We start from the raw sequence: 19996 nt of genomic DNA on the forward strand, positions 1-19996 counted from the left end.
CCAAATCAACATTTCATCTATGCATCCAATCCTAATCAGGTCAAGTAAGGTAGTGAATGTCGTAACCTTTCATCGGTCTGCTTAGAACCTTGCTTAGTGATCGTAAGTCGAAGTCTTTCTCTAGTGTTTTATAACGTATTTACGGTAAGTGCCTAGGAACCATTAGCGCTTGGTGGCCTATCAGTAAGTCACGGCCCCTCAGATAATTGGCGACTACGGGGGTCATACTCGCCAATGACCTTATATTCCTACAGAGAATCGGCATCGCCTTGTAAGGCTCTAAAAATTGTGTTACTTCCGTGATGTAACATAAAGCTATTCGGACGTCCGTGCCAGAGACGGAGTGAATGACCCCCGAGGACCCCACGATAACCCGAATTAGGGGTCTATCGGGAGGCGAAGATTGTTTCTAAGTGGGCGTAGAAGGCAACTTAGGAGGTTAAGCTTCTAGGTGTTGAGAGTAGTATGACTTGATTCGATCATGACTTTGCAACACACAATGTATTGTACTGTTAAGGCCAATATATCCTACAAATCTCCTATACCCGCTCATTCGTCTGATTTGCAACATGTCCAACACTAGATACTTGTCAGTAACTCACGAATTGGCAATCGAGTGCCAGGTTCGTACATTGCCTTTCTTCTTTGGGGTCTGGAACCCGTTAGCGCTTTTCTTCTATCCATCTTTAATGATGGGGCTTACCCATTCTTCTGGGCACTTTTGTTTATGCGAAGCGCAGGCACGGAGACAAGTTAAGTCCTGGTCTTGCAAGCTATTGTCGGCAGCCGCCATCGACGCTAAAGCCATGACAGCAGCGAGGGCAGTCACGCAGAGTTTCATTGTGAAGAGGAGGAACGGGACTATCTCGCAGAAGTTAGATACTCCTGTGAGGGCGATTTCCAGTTAGATCTCGGAACGGTTTTCTATGACCCAACCCTTTGGGAGTATCTAGCGCTTATAAGACACGGGTGGACATTCCGATAGACATTGCGCGGTAAGGGGGCCCCCCTCCCCCTTGTTCGTGCGTCTAGGAGGTACGCGATATTCTATTAGGCAGATTCTGCAACTTTGTAGTTTGGATTGCATTCAGATAACTAACTTTTGTTACTCGACATTGACATGCGCCGCCTCCCGCCAGGTTCCAGAACCATAAAGCGCATAATGCCCGCCACGCGCGTACGACCTCTTGGAGCAGTGGCTGTCACCATCTAACGGGCACCGGCACCGGCGAATTTTAAGGACTTTGAATGAGCTTTTGATCAATTCAAATATCCTCAGAATGAAGTTGCCTTCCACATTATTGCCACTTATTCAAGGAGACAATGGCAAGGATGAGCCCGTGATTGTGGACCCAGCACTGTGTAAAGGAAGTTCCCCTCTAAGCTCGGTGTGGATTGTTACAGGGCTTTTTCCTCAAAGGAGTGTTCCTATAATCATATTTGGAGACTAAACAATTCTGTCAGAATTGCTCTGATTGATACCCAATCAGTTCCCCGATATCTCTCAAAATCCACTAATCTCTATCTGGCTAGTCTCTCAACTGCCCTTCGCATCCTCATCGACAGTGGTGAAGTTGATCTAGGATCATTGCTGAAAGACAAAAAAATGCCAGGTCTCTTGGATCTTCCTAGTGAAGTCATTCTAATCATCGTTGAATACCTACAAGCAAACATTCAGCACGTCGCATTGCCATTCTATGAGCTCGGAGATGCCCACCGCTATGCCATCAGCCATAACCCACCACGGAGAGTTAGATACCTGCGCTCTCTGTTACTCGTTTCTCGTCGCTTGAGTGACATTCTAACGCCAATATTGTATCGTAATGTCATTGTCCGCGATTACAATCGCGTCAACGAGAAGATATCGCTGGATCAGCTCCAGTGGAGTCTTGAGAAGAACCCGAGTCTCAGTGAAGACATCGTTTCGGCATTCATTCCATGTGGAAGCTCTTGGTCTGACCGCTCTATTGGCAATGTCATCCCTTTCTTTTGGTACGCCAATATGCAAACACTCACCATCCACCAGTTTGACGACTGGGAGCCCCTGGAATTTGAAAACGACTCGCATGTTGGCACCTCGCCTGTGAAATATCTCACTCTCATTGATTGCGGGGCACATGAGGAGTCTCTAGCCGCTGTATTGAGCTGGCCGGCAGCTTTGAAAGCACTTCACTACGATGCCAATCAAGGCGAGTGGAGTGGCCATTATGGGGATGAGCCGGCCAAAGAGTGGACTACTGCTGCTTTTGTGCGCACGCTACAATCGCAGAAGAGGTCGTTGGAAGAATTGACAATGACGAGGCCGCGGCTTGTCCACGAAGGACTGGGAAATGGACCTCGCATCGATCTAAGCGACTTCCAGGCCCTTAGGATTCTTCGCATTTACCATGTCTTCCTTTGCGGGACTGATGATTGGCCTGGGGTCTGGAGAAATTTGCCTCCCAACCTGGAGGAGCTGGAGGTCTCTTACGACGATGGAGACCTCACCACCTTCCTGTATGAGGGCGACGCGGTGGCTTATGATCCTTTTCTCCTTGATGTGATCAGGCATAAGACGACACACCTCCCACATTTGCACACGGTGACAATCTACGCGTTTGAGAGGTTCGATGATTCTGAAAGTGAATCTCAAGGTATCGAGGATTCAGCAGGACACTGGAAGCTGCCGTCTTCATTGGCATCCGAGGCCGAAGCTGCGGGGATAAAGTTGGATGTGTGGCTGAAATTCGATGACAGTCCGACTTTTGAGGGAGTTGACGTTTTCGAATCACTGATCAGTCAAACTGGCCCGTCTAGTCGGTCTAAACAAGGTGCGCGATCTGGACAGAGTGTTCTGCCAAGCAATCTCTCAGAGGAATCTTCAACAAGGGAGGCCAAGGTTTACGGAAGCTACACCCAACTGCAGTTCTAAACTAGGAGAAGTAATGCCTCACAATTGAAGTACAGCTTTGATGGTTGCCATCTTGCTACCTGGTAGGTTGCTATCATTCGTTATCTTAGGCAGCCTTTACTTAAGAACCGAGCAGATATCTTGGTTTGGAGGAGTAAGGAGATCAACGAAATACTTCCTGCCTTTATTGGGGACAATTGTGTATCTTGATCTACATTAAAGGTGGCCGGTTGACAGACGTTGATGCCAATGAAAACAAGTACCAGATCGTTATGTTAAATCATTGGAATTGTTTTCCTATGTAGACGAGACATTTAAATCCCAGACCATCTCAGATCCCATTCCAGTGGATCCTCTCATACAGTTCCCATACAGCCATAAACGCGGGCATTCATTTCATAAGGTCGTGAAGCCTAGGACTTCTGGTGTGTCCGGCGCCCTATATTCAATCAGTATGAATTCCTTGCACACCATGAAATTGGAATACTCACACTCAGCCAGCTCCTCCATGCTTAACTCCCGAATGCTGTTAATCTCAGGGACATTGCCCTGGACAGCACCCTTAACGGTGTCGACGGCTCGACCAAGAATGCCCTTCTTGGTAGCGACGTGTGTCGCCAGCTTCGCCTCCAGCTTAATCACACCGATGCGAGGGTCGGCGGGACCACCATCGTGGACACCGTCGCCCATATCACCGATCCATGCCTTCAACGCTGAGGAATAGTACTGTTGGACGGTTGCGGGGTCGGAAACAACCTTGGCCGTGCCGGAGATCGAAGCCCAGGCCCCGGAGACAGGGTCCAAGAAGGACATGTTGACTTCCTTGGGGTGGACGGTGAGATCCATTGTTTTTCCAGAGAAAAGGTTGGTGTGGAAAATTAGGTCAATGCCGCCGTGCTCCTGAATTGACATTGAATTAGCTTCCATCCTTCGACATCTGAGAATACATTTACTGAATCATTGCGAATCACTTACCTGGGCAGCGAGTGCCATGCATCGCGATGCCAGGTATTCACCCTCTGACTGATGGGTAGTCAACATGCCAAACTTGATCTCTGAGATGAACTGGGCCAGGTCCTCGATCTTCTGGGGAAGTGGCGGGTCTTCGAAGCTCTTCGACTTGTAGGGGTCCACCGGGTGGTTGCCCGTGGCGGTGTTGATGGATGCTTCAGCAGACATGATTATTTATTTTTGGCAGAGTAAATTTGTTGATCATCGATCTTAAATTGAAAGGCAAAGTGGCTTTTATAGCAATTGTATCGCAAAGTATACGTACACGTCGATGTGACGTCAGCGATAAGATAATCCGGATTAGAGCTCGACCAGCTGCGACATTCTAGTCCAGTTCGCAATTCTACTGAATTATTAATGATTAATGACTGTTCTTCTCCACAGTTTACCGCTTGCAGATCTTGGTTCTGGTGTGATGTGACCAGGGGTCCGCCCATATCCTTGCTCCTTGTCTTGCTCCTTGGATTCTGGTTGGTTCCATCTTCTGTCCATCACAGCCTTGACATCGACAGGAAATCAATTAGTCGTATGAAAGCACAGATACATATGTCCTAACTCCTTCTTTCCCATGTATACATTGGAAGACGGGGAAAGTCGCTCTGAGAATAGGCCTCGGTGAAAGATCACTCGGAATCGACGGCGCAATGCCGTCTTCACATAAATTGAACAAGTTTAATATGGAAGACCAACCTGATCTTCATTAATAATGATTCATAAGCTTCATCGCGAAGTAAGTCAACGGGTTGCCGCTTCGCTTGTCCTCATCGTAACTCCTGTCGACATCGTTCAGCAATCTGAGAGATGACCCGGTACACCGATCTTACCTCTGTACAAGGTTCCATGCGAGTTGCATAAAAAATGCAAGGATGCAGATGATCAGCGCTACAGGGGAGTAAAAAAAGCAATGTCAGCATCAAGCACAAAAGCGAACAAGATGACCAACGAACCTTCACGTCCCCCCGTGGCCAACGTCCTGGCCACCTTCCGAGGGCCTGACCTCTTGAGCCACGGTATCAAGTCCTTCTGACAGGTCTTGCCATCCACAACGCAGCAGCCTCCAGGCACTTGGCGGCACTCGAGATGCCGTCGACGCCGCTCCATGATCCGGCGGATTCGCCAGTTGCAGAACTGTTCGTCTGTGCGAAAGGAGCATTTCTCCATCGGACATTCAAGCTTGCGTTCAAAGCGCTCGACAAGCCAGTCAACCTTGAGGTGAACACCGGTGTAAACCAAAGAGTTGAAGTGGCGGCTGGAATGTTTCAGCGGGAATGTTTCAGCGCGAGGGCGTCAGGGTACGACAGATAAGATGCAATCTGCATATGAAGCTCTGCCGGTAGGTTCATCATATCTATGTGAGGCCTGCATTGAAGAAGCTCTGGGGTGGCCGTGGGCTGCTCCATTGTTTGTTTTGGATGAGGCTTAAAGTACGGACGCGGCTTCGTCTTATGTGTTTTGTGCTGTTGCCTACTTGAGTCAACTGGCGCTTCGGCTTCTTTCTTAAGTTAGAACCGGAACTTTCGTTTAATACAAGGCAGTAGCGATCATGACAAAAAATTGACTATTTGCGAAAGGCTATTGCCTATCAAATTGGGGTGTGGTCAAGGTGAGAAGTAATTGACGGTACTATACGCCTCCACAATTGGACTGCTAAGTGGCTGCATTCTGCCATGACACCAAAATGTTGACTTTACCCTTTGTAGAGCAATAGTAAAGGAAATATGAAATGAAGTTATCAACAAGTTCCAAAGTAAAATCAAGAAGCTCCAGATTAATCAGTGAAACCCGTGGGAGCCAGATCTGCTTACTAACACCGCCACGGGCCCACCATATCGACCTCGATCTCCAAATCATCGCAGGAAACCTCCACCATTCTAACCCTCCAAACCAACCCACAATGCCTCAACCAAACACCACCGGGCCCCCGGCCTCGGACACCGAGTTCCGCAAGACATGGGACCGCGAGGAGTACGCCAAGAAGGCCGCAGACCAAGAAGCGAAGCGCAAAGCCGAAGGCAAAGCCCGATACGAAGCGAAGCTCCTGGGCAAGAAATACCATGCGCCAGTCGACTTCTCCTCTCTCGAGGAGACCAAGGCCCGTGACAAGCGACTAGACGTCGCGTCGATGGTGGGAAAGACAACGATCGTTCCAGCTGGAGCCTCGATGGGCAAACGAGGCCCTGGAGCTGGATTCTACTGCAAGGACTGTGACCTTACCTTCAAGGACAATATTCAGCTGGTCGAGCACTACAACAGCAAACAGCATTTGATTGCGACTGGTCAAAGCGGCGAGGTGAAACGTGCTAGTGTGGAGGATGTGCGGATGCGTCTGCGGATGCTGTCGCATAGGAAGCGGGTGAGGGAGGATGAGGAACGGCGAGCGTGGCAGCTTGATCTCGGGGAGAGATTGCGGGAGCGAGAGGAGATTGATGCGAAGGAGAGGGAGGAAAAGAGACGCAAGCGGAATGAGAAGCGCCGGAAGGGCAAGGATGATGTCAAGCAGGAGGACAGCTGGGAAGGGAGACTGGGAATCATTGCGTGATGGGGATTTCGGGGCGTACAGTCTACTTATGATACCCATGGCGTTTTCCAAGGCGGCGACCCGTTTATCAATTTGTTTATAAAGAGGCGTTCTTCCGTGAGGAGCATTGCAATTGCAACAAAAAATGTTAAAATATTGAATCATGACTCCGACAAACGCCTGAACCCAGGATTGGTAGCTCTCCAAGATCCAAAACACCGCATAATGTTCGTTTAATCCATGCACTCGATAGCCTCGAGCCGCTGCATGGCTCGGCCACCCTCCTTCTCGAACTGGCCGACAAGTCGTTCGCACTCTCTCTTCAGTCGCTCTTCGCCGTTCTTCGCGTTCCACATAATCCACTCCTCTACCGTCATCTTCTTCTCCGGGCTGGTCAGATTACCCGTCACGTTCTTGAAATTACCAGTCAGGTCGGCATTCTCCTTATCACTGGCCTCTCCGAAGAGAACCTCGTCAATGTCCACGGGCGTCCAGGGATGTGCGGATGGAGGGAAACCGGCGTTGGCATTGCGCTTAGACGGAGACGGAGTGCTGGCGGCCAGTGGGGTCCGGGTCTTCAGCATCTTGGATGCTGACGGTTCAGCCGGGCGAGCCGTCGAAGGACGAGATGAAGGGGGGTGGTTCTCCGCATCAGAGGATTGTGGCGACATAGATGGCGTACTCAGGCGAACTGTCGGAAGCGGTGATACTGCTCTGTTGGATGACTGGGAAGTCCGCTGGGGATTCGACCGTTCCTTTCTGCCAGATCCTTGCGATTCAGAGAAGGATTGAGCAAGATGCTCCTCCTGGGGAATATCACTGAATCGTTTCGCAGTCTTTGCTGGTACTGGTGTCCTTTCAAGGGCCACAGGCGGCTCCGGCGTGGGTGCCTGGGGTGCTGCAACCATCTCAACTTGATCGGGGATGTCATCTGGAGTTCCAAATACGTCTTCGTCTCTAGTCGGGGACCTGAAGTCTCTCTCTTCCCGGGCCGGCTCCGGAGGAGGTGTCTCTTCTGCCTTCTTGGTCTTCTTCGACTTCTTTGCTTTGACATCTTTCTTCGAGGATTTCTTCGGCACGGCTTTCTCTGCGGGCTCCGCCTCCGGCTCCCGTCGAGGCTCGGGCTCCGTGTTGATGATTTCGACCGACACAAAAGATTCGTGGCGTTCGGATTCACGTCGATCCTCAGCTGCAGACTTGAACTCGGACAAATCTGGCATTGTGGGAGCATTTGAGTTTTCCTCCTTGGTCCTCTTGGATCCCTTCTTCTTGGATGTCTTTGTTGTCTTTGACTTGGGGACTGGTTCCTCTGACTCCTCAGGAATTTTGGGAACTTCGGGCTCCTCCATCTCAGGAGCATCAGGCTCTACATCAACCTTTGGTTGCTCTTCTTGATCGTCTGCGGGATACTCTGGCTCCTGTGGGGGTTCGGGCGATTTAGCGGTAGCCTTGGCCTTCTTCCCGCCCTTGGTCTTCTTCGAAGCACGAGGCTTTTCAGGCTCGGGTTCTGTTTCCTGCTCCGCCTCCAGTGACTCGGGAATATCTGCATCAGGACCGGCCTCCAGAGCAGCATCTAGTTCTGAATCACGGGGTACACGTGTCTTGGACGTGGCTTTAGATGAAACAGACACATCAGAAGCCTTGCGGCTTTTAGATGAGGTCCCCTTCTTCTTGCGACCCTTCTTTGCGGTTTCTTCTTCTTGCGGTGCTTCATCCACGAAGCCCGCGTCTGCCATCACATGGTCATGGTCGTAGGCTTGGGAAACGCTACTGTTGCGCGTTTTCGTCGCGCGTCGCTTCGCTGATGGTTCTGCAGGTGGCGGCGGCTGATAGAATTCCTCTTGGACAGACTCTGGCTCATTATTGTTCATCTCTTCGCTGACTCGCTTCTTCCCCTTCCCACGCTTGGGCTTCGCCGGCTCCGGCTCCGGCTGTACAAGCTCGATTTCGTCGACATCCATCTGGCTCTCCACCTCCACATTCTCTTTCTTGCTCTTCGAGCTCTTTCCCTTGCCTTTGGTACCCTTCTTCGTAGCCTTTGGCTTGGCAGTTGCTTGGGACATCATGCTCTGGTCCATTGACTCGTCGACATCCATTTCAGGAGCTTCAGATGAAGCGGTGGCGACGGACTGGGTCGAGAGTCGTGATGATGCTTTGGAAGTGCGGCCCTTCTTTGATCGAGATCCTTTGCTTTTCTTTGCCGGAGGTTGTGCGAAGACGAAAAAAGAGCAATCCGAGGAGCGGCGGTAGTGTTCATCACTGGGGATATTAATTTCCTCCGCAATAGGCAGGGGCGGAGTCTCGACTCACAATGGATCGTCTTTGGGCTCCCAGCCATCGAGCGAGAGCTTACAGTAGGGGCAACTAGCTAGGTCGTCGCTTTCTTCGTTCGGGCAGAAGTACCATCCGCCCTCAACCATCTGTTGCATTTGTTAGTACGATATTGGGTACCAGGGCGCATTCACATTACCTTCTCCGATTGGCACACCCATCCACGTTTACCATCATGCGGCCAGGCCGTGCCAAATGTAGCGATCCGCGCTTGAGTGATACGGTCACCGGTCGGGTCTTCGATCGTGGCGGGGTTGGAGCTATGCTGCTGGATGTCCATGATGATCGCCCAGCCGCAGTCCGGTGAGTGCTTGAGATGCTCTGTAATTGGGTTATCCTCTTCCTCCCATCCATCCAATGCACGATTGCACTGGAAGCATGTTGTGTTGTCGGGGTTGGTCTCGTAAGGTTTGTAGTAGAAGCCTGCATGCGCCAACTAGATTTCCTCTTCGTTAGTATCCAGTCGCCACGCTGCTTGCTAATCCGTATTTCTTACCTCGGCCGGCGAGGGACTCTGGTGAGGCCATCCGATCGCTTTGGCACTTTTCGTGGTCGAGGACCTCCGCCTTTCGGGTTTGAGGACTGTGTCGAAGCTGGCCAGGCGCGCCGCGAACGTATCCATTTCTGTGCTCATGGTGGCAATGGAGCAGAAAGGACTGTCGGTCCCTGAATCCGCGTCAGAAACAGGGCTTTGGTCGTTGTTATTGGCGAATTTGTCGATGTTGATTGCGGAGCGCTCAGGTGTGTTTACTTCCGTTGTTATGCAAACGCGCGCGCACGTGATAATTTTAGTAAGCCTTCGGGCGACGTCAGACCTGCAAGTGTTAAGAGCCGGCTTGAGTCAATTCAACGTCTCCCCGCCCATTAATTTTTTGTAAAGTGCATTCCATGGTGGGGGACGCTGGTTTTATTTGATCTCCCTATTTTGAGCCTACGTGCTCCGCTCCTTCTCCTCCACATTGCAGACATGCGCCCAACCGTACGAACGAGAACCTGAAACACTGCTTGGGGGAATTCCCGTGCTGATAATTGTTTCTCTGTCTAGATGATTACCCCTCGGAGTGCTAGCCTCAGCTATCTCTGGCAGACCCGTGCCCGCTTGTCACCTCTTCTGAGGCTGCCCGTGTCGGCTCGCTATGTCTCAATCCCATCTTCCCCGACCTCCGACTCTCCTTTCCGCCAATCTACAAATTCCGACCTTTCTACATCAAGTTTACTACACAACTTCACATATGGACGACCGCCATCATCCGCGTCGTTCTCAACCTCTCCCTTACTGTCCGAGTCGGATTGGGACCATAACCCGAACCTTGCGATCTCGAACTTCTCCGAGCTCCCCTCGAAGGATTTTGGTGTGAACCAGCATATGATCATCAACCAGGAGTTCAAGGAGGCTCTGCGACAGATCCTTTGGCAGTTCCGGGCGCCCATCCGATATGCATTCGCCTATGGATCGGGTGTCTTTACGCAGACCGGTTCTGCGGCAGCTGGCTCAACACATCCATCGGCCCCAGCAGCCATCAAGAACATGCAACAGGGCTCCGGGAAGATGATTGACTTTATTTTCGGAGTTTCATACTCGCAACATTGGCATTCATTGAATCTTCACCAACACCGCGACCACTATTCAGGACTCGGGTCGTTCGGATCATACCTGGTGTCTCAAGTACAGGATCGGTTCGGAGCTGGTGTATATTTCAACACCCATATCACCGTCAACGGAACTTTGATCAAGTATGGCGTCGTGAATTTGGATACGCTTTGTACGGATCTTACTTCGTGGAACACTTTATATCTCGCGGGTCGGCTGCAAAAGCCGGTCAAGATCCTGCGAGATCATCCTAAGGTACGCTTGGCGAACCAGATGAACCTGCTGTCCGCTTTGCGAGTGGCGTTGCTGCTGCTCCCGGAGCGGTTTAGCGAGTTTGAGCTCTACAGCACCATCGCGGGCATCAGCTATATGGGCGATCTACGGATGGTACTTCCAGCCGAGGACCCCGGGAAAGTGCGCAACATCGTATCCAGCCAGATGGCACATTTCCGGAGGCTCTACGCACCCCTGATCAACAACTTGCCAAATGTTACTTTCAACGATCCCCGCTGTAACCAGAGCGATTGGATCGATGATCCGGACGCCATTCTGGCCATGGTGCAGGATATGGACCCGGTGAAGCGTGGAAACATGGTGCGCCGTCTCCCAGAAGCTTTCCGCGAGAAGGTGTACTTCCAGTACCAATCCCGATACCAGATCCCGCGGGCTGAGTTCAACAAGATGATGGAGGAGCAAAATGAGAAGAACAGCGAAGTTGTTCGGCGGCCTCAAGGAGGTCCCTTTGAACGCAGGATCGCCAGCGATGAGCACCTGCAAGAAGAGGTGTCAGCGTCGATCATGAAGACGATCCGCTGGCCTAGCACCGTTCAGACCATCAAAGGACCCTTGACCGCGGGCCTTCGCAAGAGCTGGAACTACCTGAGGGAAAAGCGAGAGAAGCACAAGAAGGCTCAGGCTCACGCAGCTCTTTCCAAAAATATTCCGAAGGGAGAGCGCGCCGAAACTAAGGACATTAAGAAGGAGTAAATGATCCTGTGGAAGTGTCTGGGGCATAAGGTAATTGTGCAGACCCCGAGACAAGGCATCGGCAGGCGTTGTGTGCACAGCACATGGTTTAATTCCATGAATCGGATATTCTATGCATCCACAAAATTACACGTTTCATCTATACATAGAGCCGGACCAAGACGATGTTGCAAATGGGCCGAAACGCTTTGTTCTCTTCGTCATTCCAATCTTTTAGAAATTTCTTTAAACCTCTTTCTAGACATATTTGGATTCCCTTTTCTTAATGTATCATTTTAAATTTCTCGTTGAAAACGCGCGGACAGATATTGGTGACCACCTCATTAGGCCAACTGACATTACAATATTTCCTTGGTCCGGCTGTAGACGATCACCGTCCTCGCTATGACGCTTCCGGATGTAGACCGCGGAAGCTACAATTGCTTTCGAAAATAATCGTACTTCGGCGGGTTAGGGACCTCAAACGAACCTATATCAAGCACGATGTATTCATTCCACTGATCACCTAAATTAGATCAGTTGATATACTCGCAAATGCAATTGGCGAGTCTGAGTCACGCATTCCTTTGCAGCATGAGTCAACCTTGGGGAGCGATTCCGCTTTCCTTCCGATAGATTCCCCGCCACCCCACCGACTTTGCTCTTCAACATCATCGTGCTTTTTGCTTCGGCACCGCGTTCACAATGGCTTCAAGGACCTCTCCGTTCAATCTGGCCACATGCGCCCGTCCCAACATTTTGAAACTGCAGCCCTACCGGTGCGCAAGAGAGTATGTCTACCATCTCCGATGCGACTCCGATCTCGCGCTAACGAATCAGTGACTACAAAGACGACGGCACAAACGTGCTTCTCGACGCCAATGAGAATGCCTACGGTCCAGGACTGGCATTGAACACGGAAGGCACATTGCAAGCGTCCCAGACAGGCAATGCGACAAGTGCTTCAAAGCCCGAGATTGACTTTTTGGGCTTGAACCGATACCCCGACCCGTGAGTGACTGGTTCGACCATGAGATCTTAAAGAAATATTTCTAACCCCAAGGCCTCTACATAGTCACCAGATTGAACTTAAGCAGCTCTTCTGCAACCTCCGTAATACTCACCACCACACACCCAAGACCTTACAACCCGAGAATCTCTTCGTCGGCGTCGGATCGGACGAGGCGATCGATGCGCTTCTCCGATGCTTCTGCGCTCCCGGCAAGGACAAGATCCTGACATGCCCTCCGACCTACGGAATGTATAGCGTGAGCGCACAGATCAATGACATCGATATCGTCAAGGTGCCGCTGGATGTCAATAACGGGTTCCACCTGCAGCCGGAGAAGGTCAACGAGGCCCTGTCCGCAGACTCTTCTATTAAGCTGGCATACATCTGCTCGCCGGGTAACCCGACCGCCAATCTGATCCGCAAGGAGGATATCCGCAAGGTTCTGGAGCACCCGACGTGGAACGGAGTGGTCATCGTGGATGAGGCATACATCGACTTCGCCGAAGAGGGCTCCAGCTTGGCCGAATGGGTGAACGAGTGGCCCAACCTGGTTGTGATGCAGACGCTGAGCAAGGCGTTCGGTCTCGCGGGTATCCGTCTGGGCGTGGCCTACAGCAGCCCCGAGATCACGCAGCTGCTGAACAGCCTGAAGGCCCCCTACAACATTTCCAGCCCAACGAGTGCCCTGGCATCCGCCGCGCTAACGGGTCCCAACATGGCCGTCATGCGCAGTTACCGCGAGCAGATCGTCGCCCAGCGAGACCGGCTGCTACGTGAACTACCGCAGATCCCCGGCGTAGGCCAGTTCCTGGGTGGCCATGACGCGAACTTCCTGCTGGTGCAGATTACCGATGCAGAGGGCCGCCCGAGCAACGTCACCGCGTTGGCGGCCTACGAGGCGATGGCGGAGAAGCGCGGGGTGGTGGTACGGTTCCGAGGCAAGGAACACGGGTGTGAGGGATGTCTGCGCATCACCGTCGGCACGGAGGCAGAGGTGACCAAGTTCCTGCAGGAGCTACGGACGGTACTGGCCGGGCTGCACGCCGGAGTCGGCATCCAGTCACTTCGGGATGAGGCGAAACGAGAGGAGGCTGCGGCTGCGGTGGTTGGGTAACTTTGGGAGCCAGGAAGATAGATAAGGACCACGAATACTCCGAACATAGAACATAGAGAAAGGATGAAGGTCCAACTTCCCTTTCACACGGTGCTTATCGCGGGTAAATTTGGAAAGATTGTCCCGTCACAGAGCCATGGCGGTCTATCACAAGCCTCGGAGGCCCAGTGCTACAGTACTCGTACTATCAGCAGCACGACCAATCTCAGCGGTGGCAACCCCCGTGAGCCTAGAACCCCGTCGATCTGCTAGGTCGAACGACTGAAACATAGAAGAGAGACGAGGCTGAGTGTACTTGGCTCGTTGCGGGAAGCATCCACGTGTTGCTCGATTATAATTGCCCTCGAGTCAGATCCATTGCACTTTTCAATCACTTACGCTTTGCCCTAGGAAGCGCGAACCAATCTACGGCCATGAAATCCTTAGCGCATCCTTTCCCCCACGACGGTCCAAGCTTCGGACTCCGGTAGCCCGCGCTGTTTTAGGTGTAGGCGTGCTCCTTCACCGACCCCAGGGGGGCTAAAAGTACATTACCTCGAGATTGGCTGGAACCCGCGTGAGAGCCACGCCCGGTGTGGAGATATAACTCTCGCTTACCCCAGTGCCAAGGTTTACGACGCCGACTCGTGAGATTAGTAGGGTCGATGTCACTGGCTGCTTGTTATCACATCCTCTGGCTTGGAATCCTTTGCTGTTCGGATCCTTGCCCACCTCGTTTGCCTTTCGTAGTCTCCGAGAATGACCGATGCTTCTTCTCCCCTCCGTATTACTTACTTCAACCCTTCTCTCCCTTTAAACCGCGACGATCTTAGTTTCCGATCGTCGTGAACCCACTTCAGCTTCCCCACCGTTGACACTACTCTCACGTGCGTCATGTAAAGACATCTTCCCTCACCTCGAATCGACGATTCCATAACTTCTCCTCCTCCTCTGTGGAGGCGCTGGGATCATGGAGCCGCGAGGCCTCTTTTCCCAGGTTCCCCCCGATTATGAGTCTCGAACGCAGATCAACCCGACTCTGTTGATGAGCTGGTGGGCAACGGGCTTCTCACTGGCTATCATCGTTGTCCGACTATGTGGTCGCTATGTCCGTCTCGAGCGCTTCTTTCCCGAGGACAAGGTCATGGTGCTCAGCATAATACCCCTGGTCATTCGGATGCTCCTGGTACATTTCGTCTTGATCTACGGCACGAACAATGTCCAAACCGACGGTTTGACGGCGGAGGAGATATCAAGGAGGGAGATTGGTAGCAAGCTGGTGTTGGTGGCTCGGATATTTTACGCGATCTTGTATGACTTCCCCTGGTTCTTATTGGTGATCCTGCAGCGTCGGTACTAACAACATGCGCAGTATCTGGATGGCCAAACTGACCGTCTGTGAATTCCTCGAGCGAGTCACCGGTATGGTCTGGCGCCGCTCCGTCGCCATCTTCCTACGCTTCATCCACTTCTTTCTCATATCTACGCTGGTTGCTGTGGTCATCGCGACGCTGGCCGAGTGTCAGCCCTTCGATCACTACTACCAGGTTCGCCCTGATCCCGGGCTCAACTGTCGCTCGGGCTACGCCAACCTCATCACCATGGGCACTTGCGATGTCATCACCGATCTTCTCCTCGTCGCCTTCCCCGTCCCGATAATACTCTTGGCTCATATGCCTATGAAGCGCAAGCTCGGCCTCGTCGTCCTGTTCTGCCTCTCCCTGGGCTTGGTTGCCATCACCTGCTATCGAGTCCCATCCGTCATCTACCATAACGGAGCCCAACCGTACCGCTCCCTCATCGCATCCCTCGAAATCCTAGCCGCAACAGCCGTCTCGAACGTGGTCGTCATCGGCTCCTTTGTCCGCGACCGCGGCGTCAAGAAACTGAAGTATAAACGCACCCAGGGCTCTGCATCGGTCACCGAAAGCATGGATACAAGCTCCGTCCGTCGCAACACCCTCATGCAACACCAGTGGGGCAGCGACTCGGACCTCGCTGCGGGCGTGGGTATCCGCTTGGACCCCAAGCTCCATCCCTCCGTTCCATCACCTGCTACTGCCATGGTCGCCCCTCCTCTTCCCCTCAACGTGGCACGTACCGGGTCTATAGACCCATCGTGGTCATTCCAACAGGGCCGTTCTTCCGACGACCGTATCTCAGCTGACGACAGCCTCGACTTGAAAATCAGCCCTCATGAATATATCAAGACGAACAAGCCTTGCGAGTCACCTCCTACCCCGGCATCCCTCTCACGCCAGGTATCCTTCTTCGATGTGGGCGGTCTGTTGAATCAAGATCTACCACAGCCCCGTACTGATACACGCCGTTCGCATACGGCCGTCTCTTCGCCCGCTAATACTGAAACCCAACGGATCCGTCGTGGAAACAGGGCTTTCCTCGAGGATCTTGGTGTTCTCTCACCGCGTAGTACTACATCTGCTACCCCGGCACGTTTATCATCACCTGCGGCGCCGGGTAATACCCATACTCTTCCATCCTACCGAGCTTCACCCGACGTCTCACTTAGTGTGGATGTGGACGTCGAACTACAGGACGTCGGTGGGCTTTTATCTTCAAGGCATAATAACGTCTGATCTACGACGGGATGTCTTTCATTTAATCATGTAACGGGAATAGCTTCTCTTACTCTACTTGACGGGGAGTTGAACTCTTGATTTTGGATTGGATTGGGGTTTGGACTATTTTTGGAGTTGCTCATACCCCATCATGTTGTTTCCCATTGCGTCTTTCATATTTGCTAGCATTGGCGCTGGCGTTGTCTTCCTACATCCTCAACAAGGAGGTGGACTTGACTTCAGGAGCTATCGGATCACGTTATTGTTCATATTGTACACCACAGACACGAGACCATGAGGAATGTCTACACAGAGAAACAGCCTATCAAGCTACGTATTGAAACTGATGTCCGTACAAACTACTCGGATCCAGTAATATAGACATCCAGTGTATATCATCTAGCCTGAACAGCAAACACAACGGAGATTACTATGTAAATTCACAGATCAGAAACCCCCGCCCCCGTGGATGTTGGAGAAACTTCGCCTGTACGCCATGCTGCCCATAATACAAGGGGACCGACTTTTTTTTGTTCGTTTGTGTGGTGCAAGAAAACTCCGTGTCCAATCCCCGGTGTCCTGATATCTATTGCAGCCGTATTCCTCGTGATTCTCCCAAACGGAACGGAGATGGGGCATGGCAGCAGCAGAGAACCGTCGGAATGGACTTGATGCGCAATTGGGTATGGGTTCTCGATACCTCTCAAACCAGAGAGGCGATTCCTTCGGAACGGAAGAGAGAAATAAAACAACGCCTCGCGGGTCCTCTAAATGACCCAGCGGTAACTGGCGTACCGACCGGCCGTCTCGGACTTGCGGATAATCTTGACGACCTGGCCACGGCGCAGACCCAGGTACCGTGCGACGGGGTCGGAAACCTGCATGCGGGGCAGCTGGGACTCCTTCAGACGGTACCGCTCCAACAGTTTGGCCTTCTCTTCGGGGCTGAGGAGAACGTGCTTGGGGACGAGCTCGTGGCGGGTGATGTTGACCAGCAGATCCTGCTCCTGGAAGTGCTCGCAGATGCGACCGGGCACACCGCTCAGCAGGCGTACGGCGGAGGGCGAGATCGGGGTCTGCGTGACAAAGATACCGGTGTGGAAGTTGCTCTCGTCAACGATGTGGTTGAAAGCGCGCACCTGCTTGGTGCCGACGCCCGACGAGTCCGGGCAGAAGTCGACGTAGATCGTGCCGCAGTCGGGCTGGGGGGTCGGGTTCGATTTGCTCGGCAGCGGAGTGTACTTCATCTTCATGACCTCGGTGGGGCGGGCTTGAATTTTCATCTTGGTGCGGCTGTTTGAGAGGAGTTCATGTTAGTTGGGAAGGGCATTGGGAGGGCAAATTTCTCTTTGCGGTCTTTCACGATGCGAAATCTTCGAAGCTCAAGGATCACATACTCAGGGTAGCCCATAGGATCGGCATATTTGTTACGGAAGTCGTTTAGTGAGATTTGGAGCTCTTCGTCAGACACCTCATAGCCCTGGATCCCAGCGCAAGCACATCATTAGCTTCCAATCCTTCAATCGCGAAAGGGCTCAATAATCAAGGTCTTACCCGGTCCGCGAGCATCTCGTAGACAGTCCTCCAAGTGCGCCACAGTCGCGTCATCTCCCGATCAGAATCTCCGCCATGCTGAGCAATTTCCCCGTCCATGGTCGATAGCGTGGAGGTGAATGCAAGAGCGTAGGGAAAAAAAAGTTAGGCGGAGGTCGGATAAGGTGAAGTCGAAAAATCGGCGGGAACATTCTGCCAGGCGATGCCTGGGAAAGCGGAGAAACCAACCGAACCATTTTAATTATTCCAATCGTTTTCCCCTTTCCCCTCGTGGGCTGTCTTCCTTCCCTTTTTCCCCGGTCTCAATTCACTTTTATTTCTTTCGTTCGTTTTCCCTGCATCTTCACAATGGCCAGCCCTGCCCCTGCGGAGCTCAAGGTCAAGCCCTCCAAGCCGGATGAGGAGGCCTACAAGGCCAGTCTCGCCCAGGCCGAGAAGGAACATGCTGCGGCTCAAGAGAAATTGGTATGGAATTATCTCTCACTTCTGCGATTTTGGATTTTGATGTGGCATTGGGGTGAATGCGTTGTCTTTTTTTCAGACCGAGGCGAATTCATCTCATTTGCGACATGTGTCCACTGATCTCTCATTTCCATACTGAGTCAATCGCTAACGTGCGCAATAGAACCAAATCAAGTCCAAGTTGGACAACGCCAAGCCCAACAACCAGGACTCCCCCACGGCCAAGAAGCAACAGGAACTCCGCGCCGAACTCTCGTCCATCCGCCAGAAGCAGTCGGGTTTCAAGTCCTCCCGGTCCAGCACCCAAGAGAAGATCAATGCTCTCGAGTCCACCCTGAAGGCCCGCATTGCGGAGCAGAACAACTCGCGCGGCAAGATGTCGTTCAAGAATGTTGAGGATATCGACCGGGAGATTGCCCGTCTTGAGAAGCAGGTCGACTCCGGTACTCTGCGCTTGGTGGATGAGCGTAAGGCTCTGTCCGACATTTCCCAGCTGCGCAAGCAGCGCAAGGGCTTTGCCGGTCTCGACGAGGCCCAGAAGGGTATCAATGAGCTGAAGGCTCAGATTGCCGAGCTCCGCAAGACCCTCGACAACCCCGAGGCCAAGGCTCTTAGCGACAAGTACACCGAGATCCAGAAGGAGCTGGATGCCATCAAGGCTGAGCAGGATGGCATTTTCAAGAACCTGAACTCGCTGCGCGATGAGCGCACTAACCTGCGCAACGACCAGCAGAAGAAGTACGCCGCTATCCGCGAGATCAAGGATGCCTACTTCAAGGCCCGTCGTGCCTACAAGGAGTACGAGGATGAGGCCTGGCGCGTTCGCCGTGAGCGCCAGAAGGCCGAGCGTGATGCCTTTGAGCGCGAGAAGCGCAAGAAGATTGCCGACAAGAAGCTCGAGGAGGCATCCGCCCTGGCTTACACCGACGAGATCCTGACTGCTCAGGGTCTTATCCGTCACTTTGACCCCGCCTACAACTTTGCCTCTCTGGGTCTGGACGACAAGAAGACCGAGGGCAGCAACTTCCGTGCTGGTGTCGGCCGTACCGTGGACGATTCCGGTCTGAAGGGCATGAAGGTTGTGAAGAAGGATGACGAGGAGGACTACTTCGTCGGCTCTGGTAGCAAGAAGGGCAAGAAGGGTGGTAAGAAGGCCGCTGTCGCCGAGGGTGGCAAGTTCAACATGAACGTCGGTATCATTGAGGACTTCGCCAAGGTCAAGATTGACCCTCCCATGAACCAGTCTGATGTCCCTGCTGCTGTTGAGAAGCTGGCTTCCAAGATCCAGGAATGGAAGAAGAACCAGGCGAGCAAGACGGAGGAGGTGAGTTTTTCTATCACCTGAAATCGATCACCATCAGCCGCTAACATCCCACACAGAACATTAACAAGGCCAAGGAGGAGATCAAGCGCCTCGAGGAGGAGGAGGCCAACATCGCCGAGACCAACGACCGCGCCACCGACTCCAAGAAGAAACCCGCTCAGGCCAACGGCGCCCCCACTGCCGAGGCCGAGCTTGCTCAGGAGAAGGATGCCGCCGCCGATGCCGCCGAGGAGTTGAAGAAGGCCTCCATTGAGGACCAGGCATAGTCGCCTTTTTGGAATAACTTGGGGGGTATCTCATGGGATTATCCCCGTACAGTGTGAAGTCTAGCATTGCGTCTAGCATTTTTGCTTTTGTTCTTGGCTCATGTGCATTATTTTCCGCGTTGATACATGGACAGCGTTTGCTCTGTTTCTAAAAGCCAGAATTGAGAACACCCATCTACGGCCTTTTCCTATCAGTAGAAGTCGTAGCTAAACTCACAAGTCTATAGATCTCATGCCTCGGGATCTCTGCCGTGCACTGCCTGGCTGACTCAGCTGCCGAGACCCGGGACCATGGAACTACGCCACACTCCACCCATCTGCAACGGGCGATCGACGCGGCCTCTACCTAGGCCTTCCGGAAGCGCCCTCGGTCTCCTTTTCTTTTTCACTGCGCAGTCT

The 19996-nt window shown here is 52.5% G+C and overlaps 11 protein-coding genes across 11 annotated transcripts; 6 read left to right on the forward strand and 5 right to left on the reverse strand.

The window, feature by feature from the left end:
- Window positions 1-539: 539 nt before the first annotated feature.
- N7498_005576 (uncharacterized protein) lies at window positions 540-841 on the reverse strand (the record flags this gene model as incomplete). The annotated part of the gene is made up of 3 exons (XM_058452638.1): window positions 540-579; window positions 603-652; window positions 704-841. The coding sequence occupies 3 exons, from the start codon at window positions 839-841 to the stop codon at window positions 540-542; spliced, it is 228 nt and encodes a 75-aa protein (XP_058309176.1).
- A 765-nt stretch (window positions 842-1606) lies between these two features.
- N7498_005577 (uncharacterized protein) lies at window positions 1607-2911 on the forward strand (the record flags this gene model as incomplete). The annotated part of the gene is made up of 1 exon (XM_058452639.1): window positions 1607-2911. The coding sequence occupies one exon, from the start codon at window positions 1607-1609 to the stop codon at window positions 2909-2911; it is 1305 nt and encodes a 434-aa protein (XP_058309177.1).
- Window positions 2912-3303: 392 nt separating this feature from the next.
- On the reverse strand, window positions 3304-4069 carry N7498_005578 (blue light-inducible protein Bli-3; the record flags this gene model as incomplete). The annotated part of the gene is made up of 3 exons (XM_058452640.1): window positions 3304-3329; window positions 3382-3790; window positions 3866-4069. The coding sequence occupies 3 exons, from the start codon at window positions 4067-4069 to the stop codon at window positions 3304-3306; spliced, it is 639 nt and encodes a 212-aa protein (XP_058309178.1).
- Window positions 4070-4601: 532 nt separating this feature from the next.
- Window positions 4602-5301, reverse strand: N7498_005579 (uncharacterized protein; the record flags this gene model as incomplete). Its single annotated transcript, XM_058452641.1, has 4 exons — window positions 4602-4674; window positions 4726-4783; window positions 4849-5150; window positions 5198-5301. 4 exons carry the CDS (start codon window positions 5299-5301, stop codon window positions 4602-4604), a joined length of 537 nt encoding a protein of 178 aa, XP_058309179.1.
- A 494-nt stretch (window positions 5302-5795) lies between these two features.
- N7498_005580 (U4/U6-U5 snRNP complex subunit SNU23) lies at window positions 5796-6440 on the forward strand (the record flags this gene model as incomplete). Its single annotated transcript, XM_058452642.1, has 1 exon — window positions 5796-6440. The coding sequence occupies one exon, from the start codon at window positions 5796-5798 to the stop codon at window positions 6438-6440; it is 645 nt and encodes a 214-aa protein (XP_058309180.1).
- A 212-nt stretch (window positions 6441-6652) lies between these two features.
- N7498_005581 (baculoviral IAP repeat-containing protein) lies at window positions 6653-9384 on the reverse strand (the record flags this gene model as incomplete). The annotated part of the gene is made up of 4 exons (XM_058452643.1): window positions 6653-8678; window positions 8730-8839; window positions 8890-9186; window positions 9247-9384. The coding sequence occupies 4 exons, from the start codon at window positions 9382-9384 to the stop codon at window positions 6653-6655; spliced, it is 2571 nt and encodes an 856-aa protein (XP_058309181.1).
- A 333-nt stretch (window positions 9385-9717) lies between these two features.
- On the forward strand, window positions 9718-11328 carry N7498_005582 (phosphatidate cytidylyltransferase; the record flags this gene model as incomplete). The annotated part of the gene is made up of 2 exons (XM_058452644.1): window positions 9718-9729; window positions 9796-11328. The coding sequence occupies 2 exons, from the start codon at window positions 9718-9720 to the stop codon at window positions 11326-11328; spliced, it is 1545 nt and encodes a 514-aa protein (XP_058309182.1).
- Window positions 11329-12012: 684 nt separating this feature from the next.
- Window positions 12013-13433, forward strand: N7498_005583 (histidinol-phosphate transaminase; the record flags this gene model as incomplete). The annotated part of the gene is made up of 3 exons (XM_058452645.1): window positions 12013-12098; window positions 12148-12318; window positions 12383-13433. The coding sequence occupies 3 exons, from the start codon at window positions 12013-12015 to the stop codon at window positions 13431-13433; spliced, it is 1308 nt and encodes a 435-aa protein (XP_058309183.1).
- A 949-nt stretch (window positions 13434-14382) lies between these two features.
- Window positions 14383-16009, forward strand: N7498_005584 (putative integral membrane protein Pth11-like; the record flags this gene model as incomplete). Its single annotated transcript, XM_058452646.1, has 2 exons — window positions 14383-14723; window positions 14785-16009. The coding sequence occupies 2 exons, from the start codon at window positions 14383-14385 to the stop codon at window positions 16007-16009; spliced, it is 1566 nt and encodes a 521-aa protein (XP_058309184.1).
- A 344-nt stretch (window positions 16010-16353) lies between these two features.
- N7498_005585 (DNA-directed RNA polymerase core subunit RPB5) lies at window positions 16354-17644 on the reverse strand (the record flags this gene model as incomplete). Its single annotated transcript, XM_058452647.1, has 3 exons — window positions 16354-17284; window positions 17389-17471; window positions 17546-17644. 3 exons carry the CDS (start codon window positions 17642-17644, stop codon window positions 16759-16761), a joined length of 708 nt encoding a protein of 235 aa, XP_058309185.1. The 3' UTR covers window positions 16354-16758.
- A 249-nt stretch (window positions 17645-17893) lies between these two features.
- bfr1 (putative nuclear segregation protein (Bfr1)) lies at window positions 17894-19597 on the forward strand (the record flags this gene model as incomplete). Its single annotated transcript, XM_058452648.1, has 3 exons — window positions 17894-18010; window positions 18171-19331; window positions 19388-19597. 3 exons carry the CDS (start codon window positions 17894-17896, stop codon window positions 19595-19597), a joined length of 1488 nt encoding a protein of 495 aa, XP_058309186.1.
- Window positions 19598-19996: the final 399 nt, after the last annotated feature.

Source organism: Penicillium cinerascens (genome assembly GCF_028974065.1).
Source record: "Penicillium cinerascens strain IBT 15544 chromosome Unknown contig_5_segment0_segment0, whole genome shotgun sequence".
Lineage (NCBI taxonomy): Eukaryota > Fungi > Ascomycota > Eurotiomycetes > Eurotiales > Aspergillaceae > Penicillium > Penicillium cinerascens.